Source organism: Oryctolagus cuniculus, chromosome 9 (genome assembly GCF_964237555.1).
Source record: "Oryctolagus cuniculus chromosome 9, mOryCun1.1, whole genome shotgun sequence".
NCBI lineage: Eukaryota > Metazoa > Chordata > Mammalia > Lagomorpha > Leporidae > Oryctolagus > Oryctolagus cuniculus.
The window spans coordinates 103,621,959-103,649,814 of record NC_091440.1 but is presented as its reverse complement, the minus strand read 5'-3'; the positions used below and the strand labels follow the sequence as shown (position 1 = coordinate 103,649,814).

Here is a 27,856-nt window from a genome sequence, read left to right as displayed (position 1 = left end):
CGACACTCACCCACACTCTTCACTCCTGCCACACTCAGCCCCTGGCAATCCTTGCCTGGTGTTGCTTTTCCACCCATCCAGGCCTTAATTCTCACCATTCTCCCTGCCTGAAATACCCAACCCCTGTTCTACACCCAACTTAATTCATTACTCAAAACTCAGCTCAGCCATTGTCTTCCAGAAGCCACTAAGCCTGCTGTGCACACCCTGTCCCAGCACTCATCATGCACCTGGGGCTGCTGGTTGGCTTATCTCTTTCTCCAACCTGACTGTAAGCTCTTTTAGGGCTAGGGTCTTTCATTAGCCTCTCTGAAATGATTCCTGCCACAGTATAGGTGCTTGTTGAGTCATGAGTGAAGGACAGGGGAATTAGTGAGTCACACCACATGGGCGACCACCTACTTACCCTATTAGGGGGCCAGGCCAGGCAAGCTTAAGCCCTGGTCACAGCATCCCAAGCTCACACTCAACCTCTTGGACTCCACCTCAAAGCAGGAGTCTAAATGTCAGAGACTTCCCTGAAGGGACTGCCTGGGCCATTCACGCACCTCTCATCTTCTTTCTAAATCCTCTCCCAAAGCAGAATAAATAAAATGGAAGAAGGACTGGGAAATCTTGCCCACTGTCTCCTCTCACACCTCACGAACAAGGAGGAGCCACCCTCCTAGACGTGCTGCCCAACTGAGGCGTTCCCATCCTTGGAATCCAAGAAGTCAGGGAGGCTTCCTGGAAAAACATCAATTGGAAAAATCTATGGCCAGCCAGCCCTTCACCAGGCCTCTCCCCTGCTGAGTTTGCTCATCGCTTGAAGTCTACAACTCACCAGTTGTTTATATTCCTAACCCCAAGTTCAGGGGCATCTGCAATTTAATTTGAGCCATGGATAGACAGGGCTGTTCTCTGTCGGAGTTTCAAGAACGTAAACAGCTCTCCAGGCTGAACTCTGCATGGCATTTCCCAGCCCGATGCCTACCCTGGTCCTATAAATATCTTCTACCACTTTCCAAGATCACCCCCTGTAGGCATAGACAGGGCTAACTCACCCCCAAGGCTGGAAGACCCCACCAGAATGGAGGACAACAGAGTGGCTGAGAGGGGTTGGTGAGGATACAGGATGGAAGGAAAGGGGATAAAGGCTGTTACTGGAGGAAAGAGGAAGAGAAAGTTCAGTGGGACCAGGGAGAGGCTTAGAAAGACACACACTCAGCTCTAAAGCATAAGGATAAATACTTCAGGGCCTGTGGGTGTGAGAAGAGCTGAAGAGACCACCAGGGGTTGGGGCGGGGAGAGCCTGAGGAGCTCTGAAACAGGAATCTGGCTCCACCTCCACCACCTTCCCACCCACAAGACAGGGCACTAAAAGAACCACTAGGGCAAGTGCGGCCTGCAGAGTCACTTTGCGTCTGTCTGCTTCTCTCACTCCCATTCTTCCTGCCAATGGTATCTGTATCTACACCGAATCACCCAGACTCCATCCTGCCCATCCCAAGGGAGGATGAACAGCCAATGCCAGGGTAGGGAGGTGGAGAACGAGGGACCCAGGGACAGAGGGTTGGGCATGTCACCAGCCCATTCCCTACAGGAAGCCCACCCTGCAACTCATCCATCCTACTGCTCTCTGGTTCCACTGGCCAACACTGGAGACTGTCACCTTTCACAGAGCATCAATGACACATTCATCACAGGTCCTCCACCAATAGGGGATATGATATTGGTTTGTGTCATTGATAGGCAAATGAGAGCCCCAGTTCCCAGGATGAGCAAATGCCAAAAGGCAGCATCTCATAGCAACCAGACCCTCCTGGTCCTCTTAGACACACACACACACACACACACACAGTCCTGTGCACTACCAGCCATCTGGACGACCCAAAGCCATTGGGAGCATCAGTCCCCAAGTGGAGCCTGTGGGCCTCCCTGGAGAGTCAGTGGGCCCTGCGCCATACAGCTGCCGGCCACCCTTCAGGCCAGCAGCCCCCTGAGATGCCAGGCAGACTTTTCCACCCGTCCAGAGCTTCTTAAGTGCCTCTGATATACACCATGTGTCCCAACAGGAAAACACACACTCATCAGCTCTATGAAATGCTCCAGATGTGATCAAAGCCAGACAGGCAAAAGAAAACAGAGATGAAGTGTTCAAGAAGCTGGAGAGGCTCTGGGAGAAGCAAGAAATCCAGGGACATGGTGATGAGAGGTGCCCCTGGGCAGGAGTGAGTGCACAAAGTCTAGAACGGGGGCCCAGACTCCTGGGTTCCAATCCGCATTCCAAATTGGCCTGCCTTCAAGACTTTGGCCTTGCCCCCAGACTGGTTTCAGGACTAAGATTCTACAGAACCACAGAGAGCCAGCCTTGCAGGGATGTTCTCCGAGTTGATCCCCCATCTACCCGTGTTTTACAGGTGAGGAAGGTATATGTCAATCAACTTGCCTGCAACCTCATCTACTCCCCAAACCCCAGCTATCTGGGTTAAACTGCAGCCAGTGATAGCAGCACAGATGAAAGACTGCTCATTTGACAATGGCCTCTGACACATTAATTCTATCCCCTTTGCCTCCTTAGTACTGTTGGAGGATCTCATTCCCCTCTTCCACAGTGAGGATGAATTTGATGGCTCCCAGATATGAATTGCCTTAGCACCCATGGTCAATGGCAACAGATCCTAAGGAACCAGGTCTGTTTGTTCTAGAAGCTCCTGGAGCCCCCTTCCCTCCTCTCCGAATATGTGACCACATCTCCATGACCCTGCACCAGCTGCCTGAGGGGCTCTTTCAGGGAGCTGTCCACGTCTCACCAGCACCATCTTCCTCCCCAAATGCGCAGTAAAGCAGGTAGGATCATGGGCTCTGGGGTCACACTACCTGAGGCTGGGGCTGGTGACTTGTCTCTGCACGACTTGTCCTCAACTTGAAAATGGGCACAAAGATCATGCCAAGTTCCTAGGGTTCCCATGATCTTTCAGGTATGTCAGGCACACCAAGGGTTTGTTGAAGCCGACTCGAATGAGAGCAGGCTAACTGGTATGGCAGCACTGGTTATTAACAGTCCCAGTAACAGAGAGAGAGAGAGATGGTTCACGCCCACTGAATCACAACTTCATAAGGCTGTGGGCCAGCTGGGATGTGGAAGGGTGAGGCCAGGAAGAGAAAGGAGGCCCTGGACTCAAGAGCCCAGGCTGCCCTTGAGTGGTCTTGGAAGGGCAGAACACATCCAGCAGGAGAAGCCATTCCTCTCCCCAGCCCTGCCTCCTCGCCTCCCCATCCTGTTAGACACAAAAAGCACAATCCCAGTTCCTCTCCAGTGCCCCAAAGAGAAAAACCCCAGATCCCATAAAAGCCAGTCTCATCACATCAACATCACACACACAAGGAAACCCCCACAAACTAAACCCATTCAGACCATACTCTCTCCAGGGTGTAGAGCCCCAAAACTTTAACCAACCCACAAGGTCCTCTGTGCCCTGGCCCCTGCTTCCTTCCCCAGCCTGGCTGTCCCTACTGTCCCCCCTGCATGGCGAACGCTCCAGCACTCAGGCTCCCTCTACCAGTGGGGCAGGACACAAAGCAGTGAAGCCAGACTTAGGAGTTCAAACCCTACCTCTGCTCCTTAAAAGCCTCGGGACACCTAATAACCTCTCTGTTCTCTGATTTCCTCTTTGAAGGGCTTTTGTGGGCTAGCAGATGTCCTGGGCTTAGAACAATGCCTGTGGCCCAGGAAGCATCCTGTAAGCGCTAGCTACTATCAGGAGTTTGGCTCATCTGTGCTTTGATGCCTCTACTGAATCTTAGTTTCAATGTCTCCTCTCGGGGAGGCCTTCTCTAGTCAGATGGGACAGCCCTGTGTGTGGGTTCCTGTGGACCCCGGGCCTCCCCTACAACGACCTGTGTCACACACACTTCTATATGTGCATTTGCTGTGTTCCCTGCTAGATCACAAGCTCTGTGAGTTCAGACCAGGATGGGCACTGTTCTCAGCTGCCTTGGGGACAGTGCTGGTTTGTACCTGTTGTCTCCGTGTGAGAGGTGGGATTGGGGTTCAGCAAACATTAACTGCACTCTGCTTCATAAACAGACTTCCCAGCTCCAGGAATCTGTGCTTGGCCACAAGACTCGCTTTGGCCAATGGAACACTTGTGATATGATGGCAGCAAGTGCTCTAAGAGGCATCTCACAGCTCCATCCCTCTCTGTGTACTCTTGTGATGTCCATGATGGGACCATGCCCAGCTTGCTCCTGACCTAAGCTATCTGTGGAGGACTAATCATGGTTCTCTCTCTCTCTCTCTCTCTAATATCCACTGGTTCTCATGTTTACTGTGTTTCCTTTGTTAAAAACAAAAATTTATTTGAGAGAAAAAGAGATAGACATCTCCCATCCACTGATTCACTCCCCAAATGTCCATGACAGCCAGAACTGGGCCAGGCCAAAGCCAGGAGCCAGGAATTCAATCCAGATCTCCCCCGTGAGTGGCAGGGACCCAATCGGTTGTGCCATCACCTGCAGGCTCCCAGGGTGCACATGAGCAGGAAACAGGATCAGGGGCTTGAACTGGAAGTGGGACTCAAACCCAGACACTTTGATATGGGATGCAGGTGTCCCAAGCCTCCTATTAACCACTAGGCCAAACCCTCATTCTGAAAACTCAATCTGAAGCCTGGGGCCAAACCCAACCAGCTCTCAGCCTGAGCAGGGCTTCCCCACTCAGCATGAAAAACAACAACAAATGGCTGCTGCTGTAGGCTGCTGATTTGGGGATGGTTTGTTATGCAACATGAATTTGACAGTAACTGACTGTCACCTGCCAGTGTCCCAGGTCAGATGATCAAGTACCGAATCACCCAAGGTCACTACTTTATCTCCAGCACCTAAAACAGTGCCTGACATGCAAATGGTGCCCGATGAATATCTGAATGAAATTGAGCTGAACTGTATGTTCTCCTGGATCTCTTTCCCCAGTGAGTCTCTCCCTTAGCTGAGCAGTGAGAGGTAGGAGTCTGGAGGCTCCAGCTTCTGTTTCTCTCACACGGTCCCCAGAGAGATGTTCCTGACACAGCAGGCGGCCTGCTACACCATCAGAGGCTGAACCTCCTTCCTCCGTGGAAGTCAAACCCGCAGAGAGGAGCAGGTGTATCCCAGTGGGAGACACACAGGACTGGACACAAGGAGGAAACAGAGCTTAGAAAGCAGAACATCTCACTGATGAATGTGCAAACCACAGCAAGGAACTTCTACCCTGTGCATCAGGAGGGGCTCTCCAGAGACCCCATGGCCCTGAGCAGAGCACAGAGACACCCTCTGTCTGAGGTGGACTTGTGTCTCTGCAGAGCAGCCTGACCTCTTGGCCCAGGGTTGAGGATTTGCCAGAAAACCAACTGGAGGAATTGCTGTCATTTTGTAGAATTGATAGCAGCTGAAATTGAGGCCCTTACCCTCCTCCAAACTAACATGCTCAAATGGAAAATTCAAAATCCACTTCTGGGGCCGGCACTGTGCTGCGGCCAGCTGAGCCACCCCCTGCCACACTGGCATCCCACATCGGAGCACCGGCTTCCTGCTAATGTGCCTGGGACAGCAGCAGAGGATGGATCACGTGCATGGCCCCCTGCCACCCACGTAGGAGACCCAGATGGAGCTCCTGGATCCTCGCTTCAGCCTCCCAGTCCCGGCCACTGCGGTCATCTGGGGAGTTAACCAGCGGATGGAAGATCTCTTTCTCTCCTGCTCTCTGTCACTCTGTTTTTTAAAAAATCCCAATTCTCCAACCCCCATCTCCATCTCTGTCCATTGTATTCAGTTGAAGATGGATTCCAGGAGAGACCCCTAAGGTGGAGCCAAGACTCCGAGGATTGAGCCTTCAAAGAAGGTTTCTCGCGTCCCCTGCCTCTTCATGTCTGAGCCAACCAATTTGCCAGGGGCAGACAAACGACCCTGGCAGTGACCCAACTGTCAACATCCTTGGATACCTTGACATAAGCCCAAGAAGGTTCCAGAAACAGCAGTCTCCCAGGCAGGGATCTTGAAGTTTTGTTAATTGTTTTTTCATTCGTATGTCTGTGACTTCCAGACCCACAAAATGCTGTGGTTTTCCGATTCTAAAACAGAGGCATGTGCCTGTGCAGAAAGCCTGGGCGTGCCGAGCTAATTAAATTGAGCTATCTTGTGGTGGCTGTTGTAACGTGTGTTCCACCGATGCTATTTAATGTGTTAAGACGTTTTCTGTTTATGTTGGTTACAAACCCATGTGGTGTGGGTGGAGAACACCACTCCGGGGAATATCATTAGCAGAAGTGGGAGTGCAGGGGTTCCAGGGACATGTGGTGAAACAGTGGCTCACGGGATCAAACAGTTGGGCCGTGTCCATGGGAACTCATCCCAGTGCCAGTCCCCTCACTCCTTCGAGGGCACGATCAGTCCCTGGGATCCACTGAGGCCCTGGGCTCCCACCAAGGAATTGCACCTGCCTTCGTACAGTCTACAGGTTTGATGGAGGAGATGCAACTGTTAAGCAAGGTGAACTTTGTGGGTTCCCTGCGGCTGAGTGACTTACCCAAGGTTTCTCCAGGAGAAAGAGTGAAGGAAGATCTGGTCTTCCATGGCCTCCCTGCTCTCACCTATATGGCCAAAAGCACAATGAGTCCCCAAACCCTTCCTGAACCCTCTGTCTTTGCCACCTCCCTATATCCCAGGGATCACCTGTGAGGATCCCTGTTGTTGCCAGTCAGGACCCCTTTATCTAACCCCTACCTTCCCCCTATACTGTCTCCAACACGGCAACCACTTGTCTCAGTCCCAGTGCTTCCTGCACAGCCCCTCTCCCAGCTCAGCCCACGCCTGAGCCTCTTGGCATCTCCTGCACAGGAAAGCTTCCGTGGTCCCTTGTAGGTCTCCAAGCCCCATTCCTTCCCTCCTTCCACTCTCTGCTTCCTCCTTACAACTCATCTGTCCTGTCTTGCTTTTCCCTAACCAACTACACCAAATGCCTAAGCCCTTCCAAACCTTTCACCACCTCGTCCCACCTTGCTGTGCAGCGTTCTGTACATTAGCCGTCTGTTGGTTTTCCCTTGAGAGTTCCGTGGCCTACATTGGAAGTTGCCTTCTGTAAGTATCATGTGTCCCAGTACTACATTTCAAGCTCCCATTTTCCATCTTTTTTGAAGCGCTGGCTCCATACCCAGGAGAGAGTCCTGCATCCAGGAGACCCCGATGCAGGGGCTAGCTCTCACATTATTTAGAGATTGGGTATGATTAGCATAGAGATGGTCCTCTATATATAAAGCCACACTAAAAAGGATCCATAATGAAGAAGGAGATGGGAGAGGGAATGGGAGGTGGGAAGGAAGCGGGGTGGGGGGCATGAGGGAAAGAACCACTGTATTCCTAAAGTTGTATCTATGTAAAAATGCATTCATTAAATTAAAAAAAAGAGATTGGGATTGATTTTAAGAAATGTCTCAGACCAGCTGGGTTTCTTAGGACCTCCTAAAACAAGCAAGGAGAGCCAACCTCACTCTTCACAGCCAAGGCACCCTATAGGGTCCCAAGCACTCTGGTCCCACCCCTGAGGCCCCGGGAGCTGCAGAAGCATCGTTTCATTCTCACTGGGACACAAAAGCCATCATTCAGACCCTTCCCAAATGCCCACGCCCACCAGGAGCCAGCCTCCAGGAGGGACAGAAGCATCTTGTGCAGTGCATGGTGCTGACTGGCAGCTGAAGCCGCCTCTGACACAAAGCAGCAAATCAGAGGCAGGAAGAGACACTGCTCAGCTGGCAATAGTGAGAAGTGACAGCTGACAACCTGGCAATGTGGAAGGAGCTGGAAATGAGAAATCAAAAGCATGGCCTTCTAGGGTCACTTAACAGAGGCCTGGAGAGTGACCCATTAGCCCCGCTGTGTGCAAAGAGGGATGGCCATAAAGATGACCGCAGCCTAAAGCACAGGTTTGCCCATGGTGTGTGTGCCAAGCTTCTCAGCAAACTACCCCACAACTTTCTCTGGGAGATGGGTCATTGAGGGGGTTAGCGCTGCCTGACATCAGCCGCAAAGAGCTCTAAGACCGTCAGCCACAGATGCAATGGAAAAGACAGTCTCCTGAGGCTGAATCCCAGGTGAGCTCGCTGGGGCCTTGCGAAGCCTTTACCTCCATGAGCTCAATGTCCTCATCTGTAAAATGCAGTAATAATCCACACTTTGCTGGGAGAGTGTGTGTTCTAATGGTTAAAAGGGGACACCTGCAGCTCACAGCAGAATACCTGGGTTCAAGTCCCAGCTCTCCTCCTGACGCCAGCTTTCTGCCAACGTGCATTCTGGGAGGCAGCAGGTGATGGCTCAATTGCTTGGGTCTTTGCCACACCTGTGGGACACCTGGGTTGAGTTTCTGGTTCCTGGCTTCAGCTTGGCCCAGCCCTGGAGGTTATGGGCATTTGGGGAGTAAACTAGTGGATTGGAGCCCCCTCTTTATTCTTTTTCTCTCCAATTAAATAAACAAATAAAATCTAAAAATAATAATACCCACTGTACAGGGCTTTTGAGAGGCAGAGGTCACACATATAAAGTGTATTTAAAACAACAGAAAATTCTGCTGCTTTGGTGAATATTGTAATTCCCCCCTAGAGAGCAGATAAATAATACTTTTATTGGGCCGGCGCCACGGCTCACTAGGCTAATCCTCTGCCTTGCGGCACCGGCACACCGGGTTCTAGTCCCGCTCAGGGCACCAGATTCTGTCCCGGTTGCCCCTCTTCCAGGCCAGCTCTCTGCTGTGGCCAGGGAGTGCAATGGAGGATGGCCCAAGTGCTTGGGCCCTGCACCCCATGGGAGACCAGGAGAAGCACCTGGCTCCTGCCTTCGGATAGGCGTGGTGCGCCCGCCACACTGCGCTGGCTGCGGCGGCCATTGGAGGGTAAACCAATGGCAAAGGAAGACCTTTCTCTCTGTCTCTCTCTCTCTCTCACTGTCCACTCTGCCTGTCAAAAAAAAATAATACTTTTATTGAACCAGACCCATAGCCATCCTCAGGATGTTTGAACAACACTTCATCTTAATCCTCACAATAATACTGTGGGCAGGTAGGACAGGTGCAGTGGTTCCTATTTATAGCCAAGGAAACTGAAGCTTGAAACAGAAAGGCTTATCAAATACCACATCCCCTGGAAATGAGGCTGGAGCTCAAACGGAGTCCTTTTCATTTGGAACCCACTGCTCCTGGACTCCAGGAAGTGCCCCTCGCAGGAGCTGCAGGGTTTCAGGACTACACAGCAGGTCACTCTGCTCATGTCTCAGTGTAACAAGTGTTGCCCTAGCTCCTTCTCCCTTTTCTCCCTAATGCAGGGAGCCTGACTTGTGTAATCTCTTTCCAGGTGGAGCCTCTCCAAATCTTTTATCACATGATTTTTCCTTTCACAAAATATCTCTTGAGTGTTCGTTAGGTACGATGCCCTAATTTGGACACTTGTGAGGCTTTGCCAAGTCTTAGTAAGTCATTGAGTCACAGAATCCTAGTTTGGTTTCTAAAATGCTTTCCAAGAATTTCAAGGGTCTATAGCAACATATCACATGGATGATTCTAGAAGGAGTTGCAGTCACTCCCAGTGATTGATGCCTTAGGTATGGCTGATACCTCTGTACCCATCAGTGTACAAGGTAGTTTGGGGGAGGCGAGGGTCAGTTCTCTCCCTATGCTGCTTTCCTACAGCCACACACTTACTTGTGAATTTCATCCATCAGTTGGTCCCCTCATATCCCAGAAAAGCCCAAGAGTCATCTACAAGCTTGGAGATTGTGCTTTGACCTTGAGCTCCTTGAGTGGGCCATGCTGAAACCCTTCCCCAGCACAGTGTCTGATGGAGTAAAATCCACGCTGGCTTCACCACACCAGGTGCAGCACAAACAAGGCTCCTGCATGGGGCTTCCCAAGCCAGTGAGTCCCAAGGAGGACAGTCACAAGGGTGAGGCTATTTGAACAGCCCATATCACATAAGGACAGGCTAGACGCCCCATGGGTGCTCTGGGTACAGGAAAAAAGGCTTAGGCATCGTCGAACCATTATGGACACAACAGCTAATTTTAAATGTTTGAGACACTGACCTACACAGTTCCAGGAAGCAGAACTGCAGCCAGAGCTCTCATTCTGGCTCCACGAGTAGCAGAGAAACAAGCTGCCCCTGAGGTGAGGCAGTGCCTGCTGCAGGAAAAAGCAAGCCCAGGCTGGCATCTGCTAGATGGATATGGTGCAAGAAGAATTCCCCATGTATTCACTCCAGGGCCAGGCATGGAACCTTCTCACCCCTAAGCTTCTCCGCCTCTGGGATGCCACAGTTTGTTCCCAGAGGTTCTGGGTAACTGAGGGTTTACTGCACACCAAGGACCAAGACAGCACAAAAATAGATAGCTTGTCACATCTGTCCAGACCATATCAGCTTCTTCTCCTCTTTAGGAAACAGGACATGACATAAGAGAGACAGCTCCTTCTTCCCCAACTATCCACAGCATCACCATCTGTCCCATGTGGCTGACACTACTGGAAGTGAGACAAAAATCACTCTAGGAGAAAGCATTTAGTCTAGTGATGGAGATACCTTCGTCTCACAGTATGGTGCCTGAGTTCAATACCCAGCTCTGGCTCCTGACTACAGTTTCCTGCTAGTGTAGACCCTGGAAGGTAGTGGTGATGGCTCAAATAATTAGGTTCCTGCCACCTATGTGGGAGACCTGGATTGCGTTCCTGGCTCCTAGCTCAGGTCCTGGCCCAGCTGCAGTCATTGCAGACATCTGAGGAGTGAACCAAAAGATGGGAGCTCTGTGTGTGTGTGTGTGTGTGTGTGTATGTGTGTGTGAGTTTATGTGTGTCTGTCTGTCTGTCTCTGTCTCTATGCTTCACACGTGTTGTTTCTTTTTAGAATATTGAATTGATCTGAAACAGGAGCCACCTGCTATGGAAGGCTGTTGTGGGGCTGGGAGAACACCCACAGAGAACCAACAGCGTCTTTGGCCTTAGTCTTGAACAAGAACTGACAGCGTCACCCACTCCAGCTTCCACTCCCACTGGTCAAGCACAAGAGCCATTGCCCCTCGTCTGGAAAGGTACAAACTGGAGGAGAGTGGCACTGGAAGATGTGAGAGAAAGGGAAGGACAGAGCCTTCACACGGGGATTTAACTAGAAGCCTGACTTGTAAGACAGAGCACACTTAACACAGAACGCCAGCATCTTTGCTGCAGCCTTGCCTCGACCCAGTGCCGCCTGCCCTCCTCCGTCTGCTCTGCTCTCACACCCTCAGAAGTGGCAGAAACATCCTCAGGGCCACAAGATATTCCTTCTTTCAAGGATGAACAATATCCCCAGCTGGATGCCACCACACGTATTGTCCCTCTTTCGCCTCCCCTAGTGGCGAAACCCTGGATCCCAGGCTAGCTCTCAGAACAGAACCAGGGACATGGGCCAGGCTGGCACAGAACCCTTACAAATGAGATCTGCAGCCGGCGTCATGGCTCACTAGGCTAATCCTCTGCCTTGCGGCGCTGGCACACCAGGTTCTAGTCCTGGTCGGGGCGCTGGATTCTGTCCCAGTTGCCCCTCTTCCAGGCCAGTTCTCTGCTGTGGCCAGGGAGTGCAGTGGAGGATGGCCCAAGTCCTTGGGCCCTGCACCCCATGGGAGACCAGGAGAAGTACCTGGCTCCTGCCATCGGATCAGCGCGGTGCGCCGGCCGTGGCAGCCATTGGAGGGTGAATCAACGGCAAAAGGAAGACCTTTCTCTCTGTCTCTGTTTCTCTCTCTCTCTCTCTCTCTCTCACTGTCCACTCTGCCTGTCAAACACACACACACACACACACACACATACAAATGAGGTCTGCAAGTCAAGTTCTGGGCTGACCACTCCCACTCAATAGCGATGCAAGATCTGGCTTTGGGTCAGTGTAATTTCTGGCTTGATCATCAGTATCTGACTAAATAATAAACCGATAAATAGGGTGGTCCAGGCTAACAATGGGGACACATTTTTCAACCTCCGGTCTCCCAGAAACCAACAATCCTCATCCAAGCGCCACCTCTTCCAGGAAGTCTTCCTTTATTCTCTAGTAGCAATGACTTCACTTGTGTCTCAGGCTATGTTTGCATGCTAGTATTGTCCTTACAGCCCCCACATCATCCTGCCCGGCATACATCTGTCCTCCTGCAGAACTGCTATGTCCTAACGGGCATCAACTCCTCCTTAATCATTGGTGCACCTCTCCATGTGGCCAAGCAAAGAGCCTTGCTCATTGTAAGCATCGCTATATGTTTATCACACTGAGCAGTATCGCCTTTTGGAATCCCAGGGAAGGATCTAGAGGGAAGGCAGCAGGGCTCAGGAAATAATTAATCATGGCTTGATCAACATTTTTTTCTCTCTCCATCCCCTCCCCCACACCAGCTGCAGCCAGGTCTGCCCGAACCCGGCCTGCTGAGAAGCCCACTGAGAAAGGACATGGCCTCCTCTGTTGCCCTCTGGAGGGATTCAGATGAGAGGGATCCCGTGGGGCTGCAGACCAGGAGAAGTGGATGAAATCGCACTGCCTGCCTTGCTGGAGGAGGTGGGAGAGCCAGCTCTGGCGGTGCCAGGGCTCTGGCAGGCTCTCCATGGGTGGCGCTGGAGAAAGCCCAGAGATGGACAGCAAGAGGGTGGCAGGTACCACCTGCAGGAAGTGCCCCCCGCTGTCCCACATCTCACAGTGTCACCTGCCACACGGCCAGGCTTCCTGCCTTAGGGCTGATTCTCTGACCTCTCTGAACCGCACTCTGGGCTGGGCCTGGTGAAGGTGCCCCTTGCCCAATGCCCTGGATGAATGCTGCAGCATGAACAGGTTACGATGCCCCTAAGCCTACAGACTTCTAAAACCTCTCATCCTGTCATGGGCAAGCAGTGGCAGATGCTTAAAAATAAATAAGTAGGGGCCGGCGCTGTCGCGTAGCAGGTAAAGCCACCACCTGCAGTGCCAGCATCCCACATGGGCGCCGGTCTGAGTCCAAGCTGCTCCATTTCCCATCCAGCTCTCTGCTGTGGCCTGGAAAAGAGGTAGAAGATGGCCTAAGTCCTTTGGCCCCTGCACCCATGTGGGAGACCCAGAAGAAGTTCCTGGCTCCTGGCTTCAGATTGGTACAGCTCCGGCCATTGTGGCCATCTGGGGAGTGAACCAGCAGATGGAAGACCTCTCTCTCTCTGCCTCTGCCTCTCCTTCTCTCTCTCTGTAACTCCGACTTTCAAACAAATAAATAAATCTTTAAAAAAAGTAAGTAAAAATGTGTCCATGAGTTTCAGCAAACTAGTGTGGCACTAAGTCAAACTCAGATGTTTAAAGCCTATTTGTTTCATCTGTATCAAAAGCTCCAAGCTAAGGAAATCAGCCTTGGGCAGATGGGAATATCAGTGAACAAACAGGGGCTAACAAGACTCTAACTGGTATTGGATTGGATCTCTACAAATTGTAAAGGCCTCAGCTCCTCAGGTTACACCCAGAAAATAAAAATTGCTTCTTTCTGGGGTCCATCAGGCATTGAACCAGGCCGGTTCGGCTGAATCCCCTCCTCTGGCCATGAGGACCCTCCCATGTCTCCCTATGGAATCAGAAGAAAGAAAGAGTCATCCGGGTCCAGCTCAGGCATCGTTTTCCCACACTCTTCACCACAAACCTGGCTTCTGCCAGGGCACAGTGCCACTGGCTGCAAGTTCCCAGATGAATCTTCTGGGCCAGGTTGCACCTGTTCTCCTGGGCTCCTGCTGGATGCTTCCCTGGGGAGCTTTTCAACTCTCTCTCTCTCTCTCTCTCTCTCTCTCTCTCTCACACACACACACACACACACACACACACACACACAATGAGAGAAAGAGAGAGAGAGAGTCAGCTCAGGCCCGCAGGCCCCAGTGTTCCCAGAACTAAGGTAGGCTCCAAGGTGGAGAGGCCCATCAACAGTCCCACAGTGCAACCTGCTGGGCACGGACATTGGTGCACCTGGTGGAGGCCAGGGCCGAGGGGCAAGGGGCGCAGGGAAGGGCACCTTACCTCCCCTCTGCCCATTGTCAACATCTGGGAGTCTCAAACCCCGCAGACCCAGATTAGGCTTTAAGGGGCTTTGAACTTGAAACTGATCGTCCAGGCCCCAGAGCTCTCAATGTTCACACAAGTGTTTTAGAATTTTCCAATGGATCAATATAGAGGAGAGACCCTGGGGCTCCAGAGGAGGGACGGACGCTCAGTGCTGAAAAGGAGGAGCTGATGGGGCAGGCGACTTGGTGCATAATATACGGGCATCCCACATCTGAGCTGCCTGGGTTCACGTTCTGACTCTGCTCCTAACTCCAGCTTCCTGCACTGCAGACCCCGGCAGGCAGCAGCGCCTGGGTTCCTATCGTACACGTGCGAAACCTGGAGCCCCCAGCTCCTGGCTTTGGCCCAGCCCAGCCCTGGCTATTACAGGCATTTGGGAAATACCCACCAGACAGGAGTGCTCGCTCACTCTCGTTCTCTCTCCCCCAACCCCTGCCTCTCAAGTCCATAAATATTTTTGAAACTAACTTTAAAAATAAAGAAAGTAAAATAACAATGAGGTGCTGAATGCCCAAGGAACTAGGCAGGCCTTTCCACGAGTAACTGGAGCTGACTTGTGGAAGACAGCGCCGCCTTCTTCCATGTCCTTCAACACAGATCACGAGAGCACAGCTTCTGGCCGAAGCACAGGAGGGTGCCGTGCACGCTAGTAAGCAGTCACGGAGCAAAGCTATTGTGCTGCAGGGCCCAGGGGACCAGACAGGTGGAGGCAAGAAAGGTGGAGAGGAAGCGGCTTCATGAAGCACCCACACGACTTGCAGTCAGAGGAGGGAGTGGGAAGGGAGGGAGGGGGCAGCCAGGGGTCGCCGGGCTCCCAGGCTGCGTGAGGACGGTGCGGAGGAAGGAGACGGCTTGGACCGCATCACAGGAGGCAAGATGGCGGCGAAGCGGTGGGCGATGATGGGTTTAGGGTGCAGCTTGCTGAGGGCAAGAAGCCGCGCCCCACTCTCCAGGCTCCTTCCTCTGAGGTTTTTCAGTCCTGCTTGCCCACCTTTATCCCTAATGCCCCCACTCCTGCTCCCTCTCCCGCCCCTCCCCCGCTGCCTTCACTTCTCTTCCCAGCACTCCCTTGAGGTCTGAGAGCTCTGATGCCACTGGGCAGACCCTACTCCCTACACACACACACACACACACACACACATACACATACCACCCACACTACTGCCTTTCCCCTCCTGCCAGCGTCTGGAGCTCAGCCTGCCCCTCCCTCCAGCCAAGCCCCTGTCCTTGCTCTGCGAGGAGCCACAGCCAGCCTCCTGCACCAGGTGCCACGTCAACACAGACTCCAGCTCTCCGGGCCCCAGAGGCCCCTGAAGGTGGGGCTGCTTGGGTTGCCGCCGTTCCCCACTTAGCTGGCAGCGAGTCACCTGAGGTCTGCAGGGAGAAGTCGGGGCTCTCAGGTAGGGAGAAGTTTTATTTTTCCATCCTACTTCTTTAATAAACGAAGTTGGTAGTTGGAGAACACAAGCGACAGAGTGGGTGGCCATATGTGATCCTGAGAAAGCAATCAGAGTCCACCAAGAACAGAGGGAGCCACCCTGACGTGCCCCAGGCTGCCCAGGTTGAGCCATGCACCAAAGCCAGCCAAGGAATGGGAGTCACTGGTGGGGGGCCTTGGTCACACTTGCCCATTACAGCTCCCAACCCAAGCACTTCTGTTAATGGCCTTCAGCTGGACCAAACACCTGCTTGTCCCAGTTCCCAGGGAGGGCCACTGACTCTCCAGGTGGGAAGGGAACCTGCCCAAATGCTGGCCCCCATGCTGTTCTCTTTTTCCCAAGAAGAATCTAGAATCCTCCCTCTGGACACAATGCTTCTGGCTGCTGCCCCTCGCATAGCCTGAGCCCAGGGCAATCAGCCAGGAAGGCTCTGGACATTTGCAGGGTGACTGAGGAGTTCAGGAAAAGAGCCACAGGGGACTGAGTGGCAGGGAGGCCACGGAGGCAGCCCCAGGGCCTCCTGTGCACACTCCAGAGCCCTTGCCTTTTCCACCTGAAGATGCTCTGCCGACTGGCTCACAGATGCCTCACACACCTCAGTTCAGCCTCCCAACTGAGGACAACCAGGGCCCTGAAGACCAAAGAAGGAACTGACTCATGCAAAGAAAGAGGAGCACACGGTGGCCACGCCCAGATGGGAACCCGGTTTCAGACTTCTCATGGCCTGGTGTGCCACCCATCCCTCCACCCAGGACAGAAATTGGGCTCTGAGAGCATACTGGGCTTCTAGAGCCCTCTGCCCATTTTAGGCGAGGCAGGCCTCCTGCATTCTGGCAAGCTCTTTCAGACGACTTTTGGTGCTAGGCAGCAGTGAGGGGAGGGATTCCAGGACGCAGGCTCTCCTCCCCTTTTATTTGGAAAGGTCATTAAGGGCCTGGGTTCCCTGTCAGGCCATTCAGGACAGCCTGCCTCCTCCTCCTCCCCTTCCCCTTGACCAACACTGTGTCCAGGACAGGGGCTTGGCCTAATGGTTGGGCCACTGCTTGGGACACCTGTGTCCATGTTGACATGCCTGTCTTCAGATCTTAGCTGTGCTCCTCCTGTGCACACACCAGGAGGCAACAGGTAATGGCTCAGGTTGGATCCATGCCACCCACATGGGAGACCTTGGCTCTGTTCCCAGGCTCCCAGCTTTGGGCTCCCGGCTCAGGGCCACCGCAGGCATTTGGAGAGTGAATTAGCAAATAAGGGAGTTCTCTCTCTTTCTCTCAAATAAATAAACATTTTTAAAAACTACCATGGCCACCTGGACATCACTCAAGAATCTGCTTCCTCTAAGTGCTTCCCTAGGACAAGTTTGAGGAGAAGAATCTGAGAGGTGGTCTCCACCCGCCTCAAAGGGCAGGCAGGGAAGGAGAGACCCCAGTGCTGGGGGCCTGGCAGTCTACGTCTGTGTTCTCTTCTGCCCCTCACAGCCCCAGTTCCTGTCCTACCCCTCCGCAGCTTCCCCACCCATCACACACAGAGCAGGCGACCATAAGACACACTAGCAGGTCTCTGTACTTGGACAAGCGACTACAGGGGCCAAGAAGACTGAATCATTGATGACTTGCATCAAAGGCGTCCCCACTACACAATCCACCCCCGCAACTTACCTGATGAGGTCAATGGGTTGAAACTTATAAAACACTCCATAGCGTGCCCATTCCTGGTACAGCAGCTAAGCAAGAGAAGGAGGAACCAGATTAGCAGTGGAGGTGAGCAAACATTCCTCTTTTCTCTTGTGCATCCTGACAAGTTAAACTCTTATCCCTAAAGCCCAGAAAATTCTCATGTGACATCCCAAAGGACACATCCAAGGTCAGGAGACTAAAGAAACTGGCCTTTCCTTCCCCGAATTACAGAGGTGACCTTTATCATACTCTGGGGCAGTCCTCCGCCTAGTAAGCCTAACTCTTCCCTCTTTATTCTTTTGTCTTGTCCAGTCCCAAAAAATGAGCCCTGTCATCCATTGGCCACTCACTTACCAAGCATTGATTGAACATTTATACACCAGGCACTGTCCAGACCTTGGATATGACAGTTAACCAACAAAGTCACTGCTGTTATACTAGAGCTTACACCTGCTGTGGGAATACAAGTATAAACCCAGAGACAGAGAATTAATAAATGCCATGAAGAAAAATAAGGAGAGGGGTAGAACTGCTGTGGGTGGGAAAGCTAGGGAAGGCTTCTCTGAGGAGGTGACACTTGAGCTGAGACCTCAAGGAAATGGGGGACGTCCCAGGCAGAAGAACCCTCTTTCTGTGCAAAGGCTGTGAGGCAGCTGCATATGGTGTGTCCTACAAGGTACAAGGGCCACAGCAGGGCTGGGGCAGAGGGAGCTTGCAGAGAATAATGGGGGATAACACCAGGAAGTACCAGCAATGGGGGATAACTCCAGGAAGTACCAGCATGACCCGATCAGTCAGGGGTTTGTAGGCTGTGCTAAAGTCTTGGGAGCCACTAGGAGGTCAGCAGCGACAGTGTGAGATTGTGGAGGACAGGGTAAGGAGGTGACTGTAATGGTCCAATTGAGAGATGCTGGCTTCAGCCATGGGGGCAGGGAGAGATGAGGTAAGAAGCAGTTGACTCTGATTATATATTAGAGGTAGCGCCAGCAAGACTCACTTGTGGATTTGATGTGGGGTGAGAGAAAATGGCAATGCAGCCCTAGCAACAGAGTAACTTGGTGAATGCTGATACCATTGCCTAAACTGGAGAAGACTGTGAGAACAACAACTTAGGAAGGGCAGAGCCAAGAGTTCACCTCGGGATGCATTAATGTGCAATGCCCTTGAGACATCACACAGGGATGTGCAGCAAGCAGTTGGACATACAAATCTGAAGTTCAGAGGAGAGTCCAGCCTGGAGATCGAAATCTGGGAGTTGTCAGTACACGAAGGATGGGACTTCCAAGGAAGAGAGACCAGGCGGAGAAGAGGCCTAAGGCCTGGGCCCCAGGCACTGCATCATTTAGGGGTAACAGGGAGGATAAGGGACCAGCAAGGAGATGGGAGGAGCAAACAGTGGTGCAGAGAAGGAGAGTCAGAAGTACCGGATGTCCCAGAAGCCAAGCGAGGAGGGAGCTCTAAAGGAAGAAATGGCAAAGGTCATCCCCAGTGTCGTGAGGTCAGAGGAGAATGGGGAAGCAACTTGAAGGTCACCAGCGACCCTGACAAGAGGGGTTCCAGGGGTGGAACCCACACAAGAGGACAAGGGAGGAAACCGCGCACCGAGTACATCAGGCAGTGAGAGCTCGCGCCAACTGTGGCAAAACCAGCACAGGCACAACGCCAGAGGAAAACCACGGCACCCGGTACTCTGACTTCCAACGCATGGCCAGCAGGTTTCACCTAGCAGCCACCAGCAAATAGAGCGATGCAGTACCAGTCCATCACCAGATCTCACCTAGAAAGCCATGCTGAATAGATAACAGCACTTAATCCAATTATACATCTGGACTGGACAGACTTGGAATATTATGCTCCTTGCACATGACACAGAATTCACAAGGAAATCATTCAAGGGCAACTTACTGCAGTTTGGTATCTGAGCTACCGCGCTGAACATCAACCCTACACCTGCACCTAAGACTATTTAAAGACATGATATAAAAAATGAAATGATACCTAGCATTCCTACTTAGTGGCAGCAGACTTTTATTGCCATGATATCTCCCAGCAAACCAGACCCAGAAACGCCACACACCCTGATGGCACAGACTGTCCCTGCCATTGCTATTTGCCAAGAAGGAAACCAAGACAGGTGCAGAACGGGCAGAGGAAGATCTGAATTCATGAGCATCAGTGCCGCTCATTCCAGGGTGGTGGCTTCTAACTTGATCTTCTCACTATTAGCACATCTCCTCCTCCCCTCATCTGCAATGCTTCTGCTGCTCTGGGTTTTGAGTCCCTCTCCCAAGTGCAAACTGTGGGCTCTAGCAGCACCTCATTGTCATAGTGACACCATGTGTGGCCCAAAGGGAGGCCAGCCTGCGTCAGGAGATACAGGCAGGGACCCCCTTGAGGGCTGTGGGACGTCACCGCCTGCCTCATAGGCTCTGACCTCTAGAGCAAATTCCTGCCCGAGTCCTGTGTCCTACTAGAACTTGAATCTCAGAGCATCTGATGGCCACTGAGTGGGAAAACTAAAAATGCTCCAGGAAGCCAGCCTAGCACAGTCAACTCCAGTCCAAACTGAGGGCCAGCCTCGAAGCCTTACTCCTTGCTGGATCCCAGAACCTTCCAGAAAGTCCTTGTCTCAGGGTGGCATCTTCCCAGCACAGAGCTGCATCCACAGCTTGTAAATGTAGATGAGAAATAAGCCACGAAAGCTATTTGAGGAGCAAGCTTTTAGTCTAGCAATGAAGAAGCTCATGTCCCACATCAGAGTACCTGGGTCCAATACTCAGATCCTACTGCGGACTCCAGCTTCCTGCTAATGTGCTCACTGAGAGGCAGCAGTGACAGAAGAGTTCATTCAACCCACATGGGAGACCTGGATTGAGTTCCTGGCTGCTGGCTTTGTCCTTAGATAGGGGCTATTGTGAGCATTTGGAAAGTGAACAAGTAGATGGGGTCTCTCTCTCTCTCTTTCTCTTTCTCTCTCTCTTTCTCAAAAATAACCAAAAAGAGTTTTTGTTGTTTAAAAAAATCCATTTGATACAGAAGGGCTAGATGGATACAAAGGAGGGAACCCCGAAAAGAGAACTGGAGCTAAGAGAACCAAATCTGCAAGGTGATGCAGCAACCATGCCTGCACGCCCACAGGGATCTGCCCAGGCCAGCTCACCTGCCCTTCCGTCACGTGCAGGGGTAGCAGAGACCCAAGGAGCTCCACAGACTTCCTGATCTCCATGGATGCTCGATCACACATTGTTAAAAACAGGTGGATCGGGGCCAGCGCCATGGCTCACTTTGGTTAATCTCCAAATGCCTGCGGTGCTGGCATCCTATATGGGCGCCGGGTTCTAGTCCCGGTTGTTCCTCTTCCAGGCCAGCTCTCTGCTGTGGCCCAAGAAGGCAGTGGAGGATGGTCCAAGTGTTTGGGCACCTGCACCCACATGGGAGACCAGGAGGAAACACCTGGCTCCTGGCTTTGGATCAGCGCAGCGCCGGCCATAGTGGCCATTTGGGGAGTGAACCAACGGAAGGAAGATCTTTCTCTCTGTCTCTCTCTCACTGTCTATATAACTCTACCTGTCAAATAAAAAAAATAAAAAACAGGTGGAAAATGTTCAGCTCCAGGCTCCAGGGCCCCAGGACAGACTGGCAGTCAGGGTGAAGGGAGGCATGCCTGGGAGTCTCTGCCCCAGGAGGACTAGACCAAACAGTAACATGTGACAGTCCCTTTCAACTTGCAGAGTCTAGAACTTTCTGATGCAGCTCTTAGCAAATCCATTTTCTCCCCTAGAGTTACACCACGTCCTCTCTTCACCAATTGGCCAAGGCTACAAATAAACCAGAGGCCGAAGCTTCTCCTTAGTGCACAGTGCCCTACTGCAGAGGCCCTCAGCGTGATTTCAGGCATGACTGACCCCAAGCCTTCAGGGCAGCTGACAACCCACAGGGCCACCCCTCCTGATGGGTCAGAACATACAAGCAGCAGGTGCCGCTCCCTGGGAATCATATCCGGTTGCAGGGCATCAATTTAAACATTTCATGAAACCACAAAGGAATTGCCAGGGTCGGTGCAGTGGTGTAGCGGGTAAAGACCCCGCCTGCAGCGCCCGCATCCCATATGTGCGCCAGTTTGAATTCCAGCTGCTCCACTTCCCAACCAGCTCTCTGCTATGGCCTGGGAAAGCAGTGGAAGATGGCCCAAGTCCTTGCGACCCTGCACCCACGTGGGAGACCCGGAAGAAGCTCCTGGCTCCTGCCTTCGGATTGGCACAGCTCCGGCCATTGTGGCCATCTGGGGAGTGAACCAGAGAATGGAAGACCTTTCTTTTTCCCTTTCTCTCTCTCTCTCACTCTCTGCCTCTCTGTAGTTCTGCCTTTCAAACAAGTAAATAAATATATTTTTTAAAAGAACAACCTCGTCATGACCCTCTGCATCAGCAGAAAACAGCAAGGTGTTGGGGACTGTGGGCCTGAGGCCACAAGCTCCCCCTGGAAGCAGCAAGACCTGGGGAGGCACACAGATGCCAGTTGAAACCACTTCACAGGCACTCATGGGGGAGGGTTGGCCCTGAATGGAAGAGGCTTGGATTTTATGCCCAGATTCAGAGACCTGCTGGAACATTCAACAAGGAACTCCAACTCCTTCCTATGGTAGTGGGAAAGAGGTGCCACATCACCAAATTAACCCTCAAGTGAGACCAAGAGAAGCCCCCTCTGTTGTCAGAAAGGCAAGCTTCAAAATGCATGAAGGACTCTCTTCCCACCCATTGGAGGCTGGACCGAGGGCTTTGAAAATGCTAAAGAAAATCCCATTCCAGTGCCTTGGGCTCTCCCCTGCAAGTAGGTAGGGGAGCCACAAGGTCCCAGTGGCCCCTAGAAGACAGCAACAGTATCTTTGCTGAGATTTGCCCAGAAACAAGACAGCCAGGGCAGCTGCTGGAAGCCAGGGAAAATCCTGCTCCCTCCTCCTGCTGCCCTGACTCCAAGGGAGGTAGGAAAGCTCTGCTCCCCTGCAGGAGGAAGCCGCTTCTTAATGACCCCACAGGATAGGGGAGAGGGAGACACTGGTAGCTCCTCCCCCGGCCTGGGTCATCAAGACCTGGCGAGGCAGGAAGCAAGCCGGTGGGCACAGAGACTGCCATTCTCCAGGGCCTCTGGGCTTGCCTGGCGTCTGCCTGAGATGAGCTTACACCTTGGAGATCACAGGAACAGCCCCAAATTGCAAGAAGATTGAGGGAGACCACCCCAGTACTGGAGGGTAGGCCACTTGAGACTTCATCGCAAACCAGCCCTAAAGGGTCCCCCTCTGATTCTGCAATCAGAATCCGTCCCACGGCATCTGGAAAGAGCACGTGACTCTCCCCACCCACCTGACTCCTACTGCGTAATCAACACAGATAGGCTGCACAGACTCAGAGGCATTTTGCACTTTCCCCTCTAGAAGGCAGCCTAAGCACCACCCACACGTGACTGAGGACCCCCCTGCCATACAGAAGATGCTGTGTCTGCACGGCTGGAGAGCACCGGCTGGGATGTGGACACCACGGCCCCGGGCCTGACTTCATGATCGTTCACAGACTCTGGGACCAGCCTGCCCTCCACGCTGGGTGTCAGCTTCCCAATTGCAATCACTTTCCTAACCGTGACCCGGGCACAGGGCAGTGAGGCCCCCAGGACTGGCCAGCAAACCCATGCAATGGCTGCAAGAATGGGACCTCTTGTCTTTCAACCACACTTTTTGCACTTCATGGCACATCCAGGCCATTGGCTTTGGGAATTACCCACCAAGAAGGCCATTCCATCAGGCAGGTTGCTCCCGGCCTCCCAGCTTCCACCCCTCCCTACGTCATTATATCAACAGAAGCAAAACACTTTATGGAAGGAAAATAACCACAGAATATCCTTCCAAAGGCAAATGCATGGATATGTGGAGTAGTCTACAGCTGACTTCGCTCCATCATTGCCGGAACAGGGGGCTCATTGACAAGGTCCCATGAGTTACTGTGCGTTCCTGGTCTCTGTCTAGGGTCACCACCACCCAGCAGGAGGTTTCTTAAGCAGACAGCGGGCAGCGATCTCCATTTAAAGGGGAGGAACATGAAATTAGAGAGTGGGAGGACAGAAAATGGTTGGGTGAGAGAGGTGAGATGTGGGGAGAAGTGCTTCCTCCTTTTCCTTTAAATCTGATCAGGACTTTTCAGGAAATTAAACACCGAGACTATTAGCATCAGATAGAAAACAGATGAGGTTAAGACATCGAAATACTACAGCAGATTCCCTGGGCAGGCAGAGAGAGGACATGTGTAAGCAATCACAGCAGTATTTCTGGAAAAGACCTTTTATGTTTTTAATACTTAACACTTCATAACAGGGACTAACAGGCAGGATAAAAAGAAGGCTGCTCAAAAGGCAACTTGGGGATGAATGATTTTCCAGACAACAGAGTTGGGGGCAGGGAGACGTCTTGAGCTTCAGCTCCTCGTCCCTCCCACCCTCTCCCACCCTCCTCTGCTCACGAGAGGTGCTGCAGGCTGGGAGACCCTGGGCGGGAGGATGGCATGTGTCCCCACTAGTGGACAGGAGAAGGGCACCTGCAGGATGGTGGACTATATCACTAGACAATGAGAAGCTCTGGGTGAGGGACGGGGACAGTGCTGTGCTGTCAGGAGCTGTGACGGGCAGCAGAGGGATCCTGTTGCCAGTGTGACGCTTGGCCCTCCCCTAACTGTAACCTCAGATTCCCCAGTTTCTCAGAGCAAATGCCACCTTTTCCCTCAAATTTCTCATCTCTAATTTGGGAGTGGCAAAACTCTACTTATCTACCTGGAGGCTAAGCAGAATAGCTTAAAGACGACCAGGGAAAAACCCATGAGATACGGATGGTCAGATAGACGGTTTTAGCACAGACTCCAGATCCGCGAGTCAGAGGTGTTCCAAGCCCCATCTCCTCACTGTGGTAGTGGGATCTTGGGCAGAGTGCTCAACTTCTCTGGTCTCAGTTTTTGCAGCCATAATTACGGAAGTTGGACTAGCTGTGATGCTCAATGGTTGCTCTCTTTCCATCAGAAGATGAGACAGGGGGTTTGGGTGGGACCTTGATATGTTTTAGGATGGTCAACATCTCTGGTCCCCAGGAACTAAACCACAGAAGGGTCCATATAAATATGCATACAGTCATTGGGATGACCAGACATGGTCTTCCCATTTCCAAACACCACCACTGCAGGTGGCTATAGGAAAATTGCTCTAAAAAATAGATCAGTAGATAAATAAAAACATCCAGGGCATTTCTGTCCAATACTGCACCCATCAATGGCTTTGTGTGTGCAAAGCACTCATTGCACCACAAGGCAGGCTTACCTTTCTGTCATTCATGTCATCCCCCGGACTATCATATTCACCCTGGAGGGAAAAAAAAGGGACACTGGATTAAGTCAACGGGATGATCAAAACCAGACACCAAGAGAGAACAGATTCTCTTTTTTATTTTCTAGTGTCATCTCTTTTTCATTTCCATTTAAGGAAAGTCAAAGGCATGGCATGGTAAGGGGCCAATGTTCCATTTCTTACTCATCCACACTTATGATGCTCACTGGGACAATGCCTCACATGAAGAGACTCCCCCTTGCATGCCTGCAAATGCAATTGCAGCTCCCAACAAAGTAAAGCCCGGGACCGGATGGCTTCACTGCTGAATTCTACCAGACATTTAAAGAAGAACTAACTCCAATTCTTCTCAAGTCATTCAAAATAATTGAAAGGGAGAGAATGCTCCCAAATTCTTTCTATGAATCCAGCATCACCTTAATTCCTAAACCCAGAAAAGATGCAACAGAGAAAAAGAACATAGTGAACATAGACGCAAAACTCCTCAACAAAATTCTAGTCAATCAAATCCTAAAACACATCAGAAAGATCATTCACCAAGACCAAGTGGGATTTATCCCTGTTATGCAGGGATGGTTCAACATTCACAAATCAATCAGTGTGATACATCACATTAACAAACTAAAGAGGCCGGCGCTGCAGCTCACTAGGCTAATCCTCCACCTGCCGTGCCGGCACCCTGGGTTCTAGTCCCAGTTGGGGCACTGGATTCTGTCCCGGTTGCCCCTCTTCCAGTTCAGCTCTCTGCTATGGCCCAGGAGTGCAGTGGATGATGGCCCAAATGCTTGGCCCCTGCACCTGCATGGGAGACCAGGAGGAAGCACCTGGCTCCTGGCTTCGGATCAGCATGGTGTGCCAGCCGCAGCGCGCCGGCTGTAGCGGCCATTGGGGAGTGAACCAACGGAAAAAGGAAGACTTTCTCTCTGTCTCTCTCTCTCACTGTCCACTCAGCCTGTCAAAAAAAAAAAAGAAAGAAAGAAAGAAAGAACAAAAAAAACATACAATTATCTCAATAGATGCAGAGAAAACATTTGATAAAATACAACTCCCTTTCATGATGGAAACTCTAAGCAACTGGGTATAGAATGAACATTCCTCAACACAATCAAGGCAATTTATGACAAACCCATGGCCAGCATCCTATTGAATGGGGAAAAGTTTGGTAGCATTCCACTGAGATCCAGAACCAGACAAGGATGCCCACTTTCACTGTTGCTAAAATTTAGCCAGAGCCATTAGGCAGAAAAAGTAATCAAAGGGATACAAATTGGGAAAGAAGAAGTCAAACTCTCCCTATTTGCAGATGACATGATTCTATATAGGGGATCCAAAAGACCCCACCAAGAGACTATTGGGACTCATAGAAGAATATAGTAAAGTAGCAGGATATAAAATCAATCCACAAAAATAAACAGCTTTTATTTTTTTAAAGATTTATTTTATTTATTTGAAAGAGTTACAGAGAGAGGTAGAGACAGAGAGAGGTCTTCCATCCACTGGTTCACTCCCCAGATGGCCGCAACGGCCGAAGCGATGCCAATCCAAAGCCAGGAACCAGAAGCTACCTCCAGGTCTCCCACATGGATGCAGGGGCCCAAGGACCTGGACCATCCTTCACTGCTTTCCCAAGCCACAGCAGAGAGCTGGATTGGAAGAAGAGCAGCAGGACTAAAACTGGCGTGCATATGGGATGCCAGTGCTTCAGGCCAGGGAAATAACCTGCTGCGCCACAGCACCAGCCCTCAACAACCTTTGAATACACTGGCAATGCCACGGCTGAGAAAGAACTTCTAAGATCAATCCCCTTCACAATAGCTACAAAAAAAATCAAATACCTTGGAATAAAATTAATCAAGGATATCAAATATCTCTACTATGAGAATTACAAAACATTAAAGGAAGAAATAGAAGATACCAAAAAAATGGAAAAATCTTCCATGTTCATGGATTAAAAGAATCAATATCATCAAAATGTCCATTATTCTAAAAGCAATTTACAGATTCAATGTGATGCCAAAATACTAAAGACATTCTTCTCAGATATAAAAATATCAAAGACATTCTTCTCAGATCTAGAAAAAATGATGCTGAAATTCATATAGAAACACAAGAGACCTCGAATAACTAAAGCAATTTTATACAACAAAAACAAAGGGGAGGCATCACAATGCCAGATCAAAACAGTCTAGTTGGTACAAAAACAGATGGATAGACCAATAGAACACAATAGAAATGCCAGAAATCAATCCATGCATCTACAACCAACTTAATTTGACCAAGGAGCTAAAACCAATCCCTGGAGCATGGACAGTCTCTTCAACAAATGGTGCAGGGAAAACTGGATTTCCATATGCAGAAGTATGAAGCAGGACCCCGACCTTACACCTTACACAAAAATTCATTAAAATGGATTAAAGACCTAAATCTAGAACCGGATGCCATCAAACTATTAGAGAACATTGGGGAAACCCTGCAAGATATTGGCACAAGCAAAGAGTTCTTGGAAAAGACCCCAGAGGCACAGGCAATTGAAGCCCAAATTAACAAATGAAATTACATCAAATTAAGAAGCTTCTGTACTGCAAAAGAAACACTCAGGAAAGTGAAGAGGCAACCAACAGAATAGGAGAAATTTTTTGCAAACTATGCAACTGATAAAGGATTAATAACCAGAATATATAAAGAGATCAAGAAACTCCACAACAACAAAACAAACAACCCAGTTAAGAAATGGGCAAAGGATTTAAACAGACATTTTTCAAAAGAGGAAATCCAAATGGCCAACAGACATATGAAAAAATGCTCAGGATCACTAGCCATCAGGGAAAATGCAAATCAAAACCACCATGAGGTTTCACCTCACCCCAGTTAGAACGGCTTTCATACACAGATCAACAAACAACAAATGCTGGTGAGGATATGGGGGAAAAGGTACCCTAATCCACTGTTGGTGGAAATGTAAACTGGTAAAACCACTATGGAAGGCAGTTTGGAAAGACCTCAGAAATTTGAATATAGACCTACCATACGACCCAGCCATTCCACTCCTGGGAATTTACCCAAGGGAAAAGAAATCAGTAAATAAAAGAGTTCTCTGCGTCCCCATATTTATTGCAGCTCAGTTTACAATAGCTAAGACATGGAATCAACATAAATGCCCATCAACTGAAGACTGGATAAGAAATTATGGGGGGGGGGGCTGGCACTGTGGCACAGTGGTAAAGCCACCACCTGCAGTTCCAGCATCCCATATGGACACCGGTTTGAGTCCTGGATGTTTAACTTC

At 51.0% G+C, this 27,856-nt stretch overlaps 1 protein-coding gene across 6 annotated transcripts in view; it reads right to left on the bottom strand.

Moving 5' to 3' along the window:
• Positions 1 to 27,856, bottom strand: part of ANO2 (anoctamin 2) — a 387,627-nt gene that overhangs the window by 223,124 nt on the left and 136,647 nt on the right. For all 6 annotated transcript variants that reach the window (XM_070049342.1, XM_070049346.1, XM_070049344.1 and 3 more), the window contains 2 exons: positions 24,544 to 24,585; positions 17,176 to 17,240 (listed from right to left, as the gene is read on the bottom strand). In XM_070049342.1, coding sequence (XP_069905443.1) covers positions 17,176 to 17,240; positions 24,544 to 24,585 — 107 coding nt within the window. The remainder of the gene's footprint in view (positions 1 to 17,175; positions 17,241 to 24,543; positions 24,586 to 27,856) is intronic.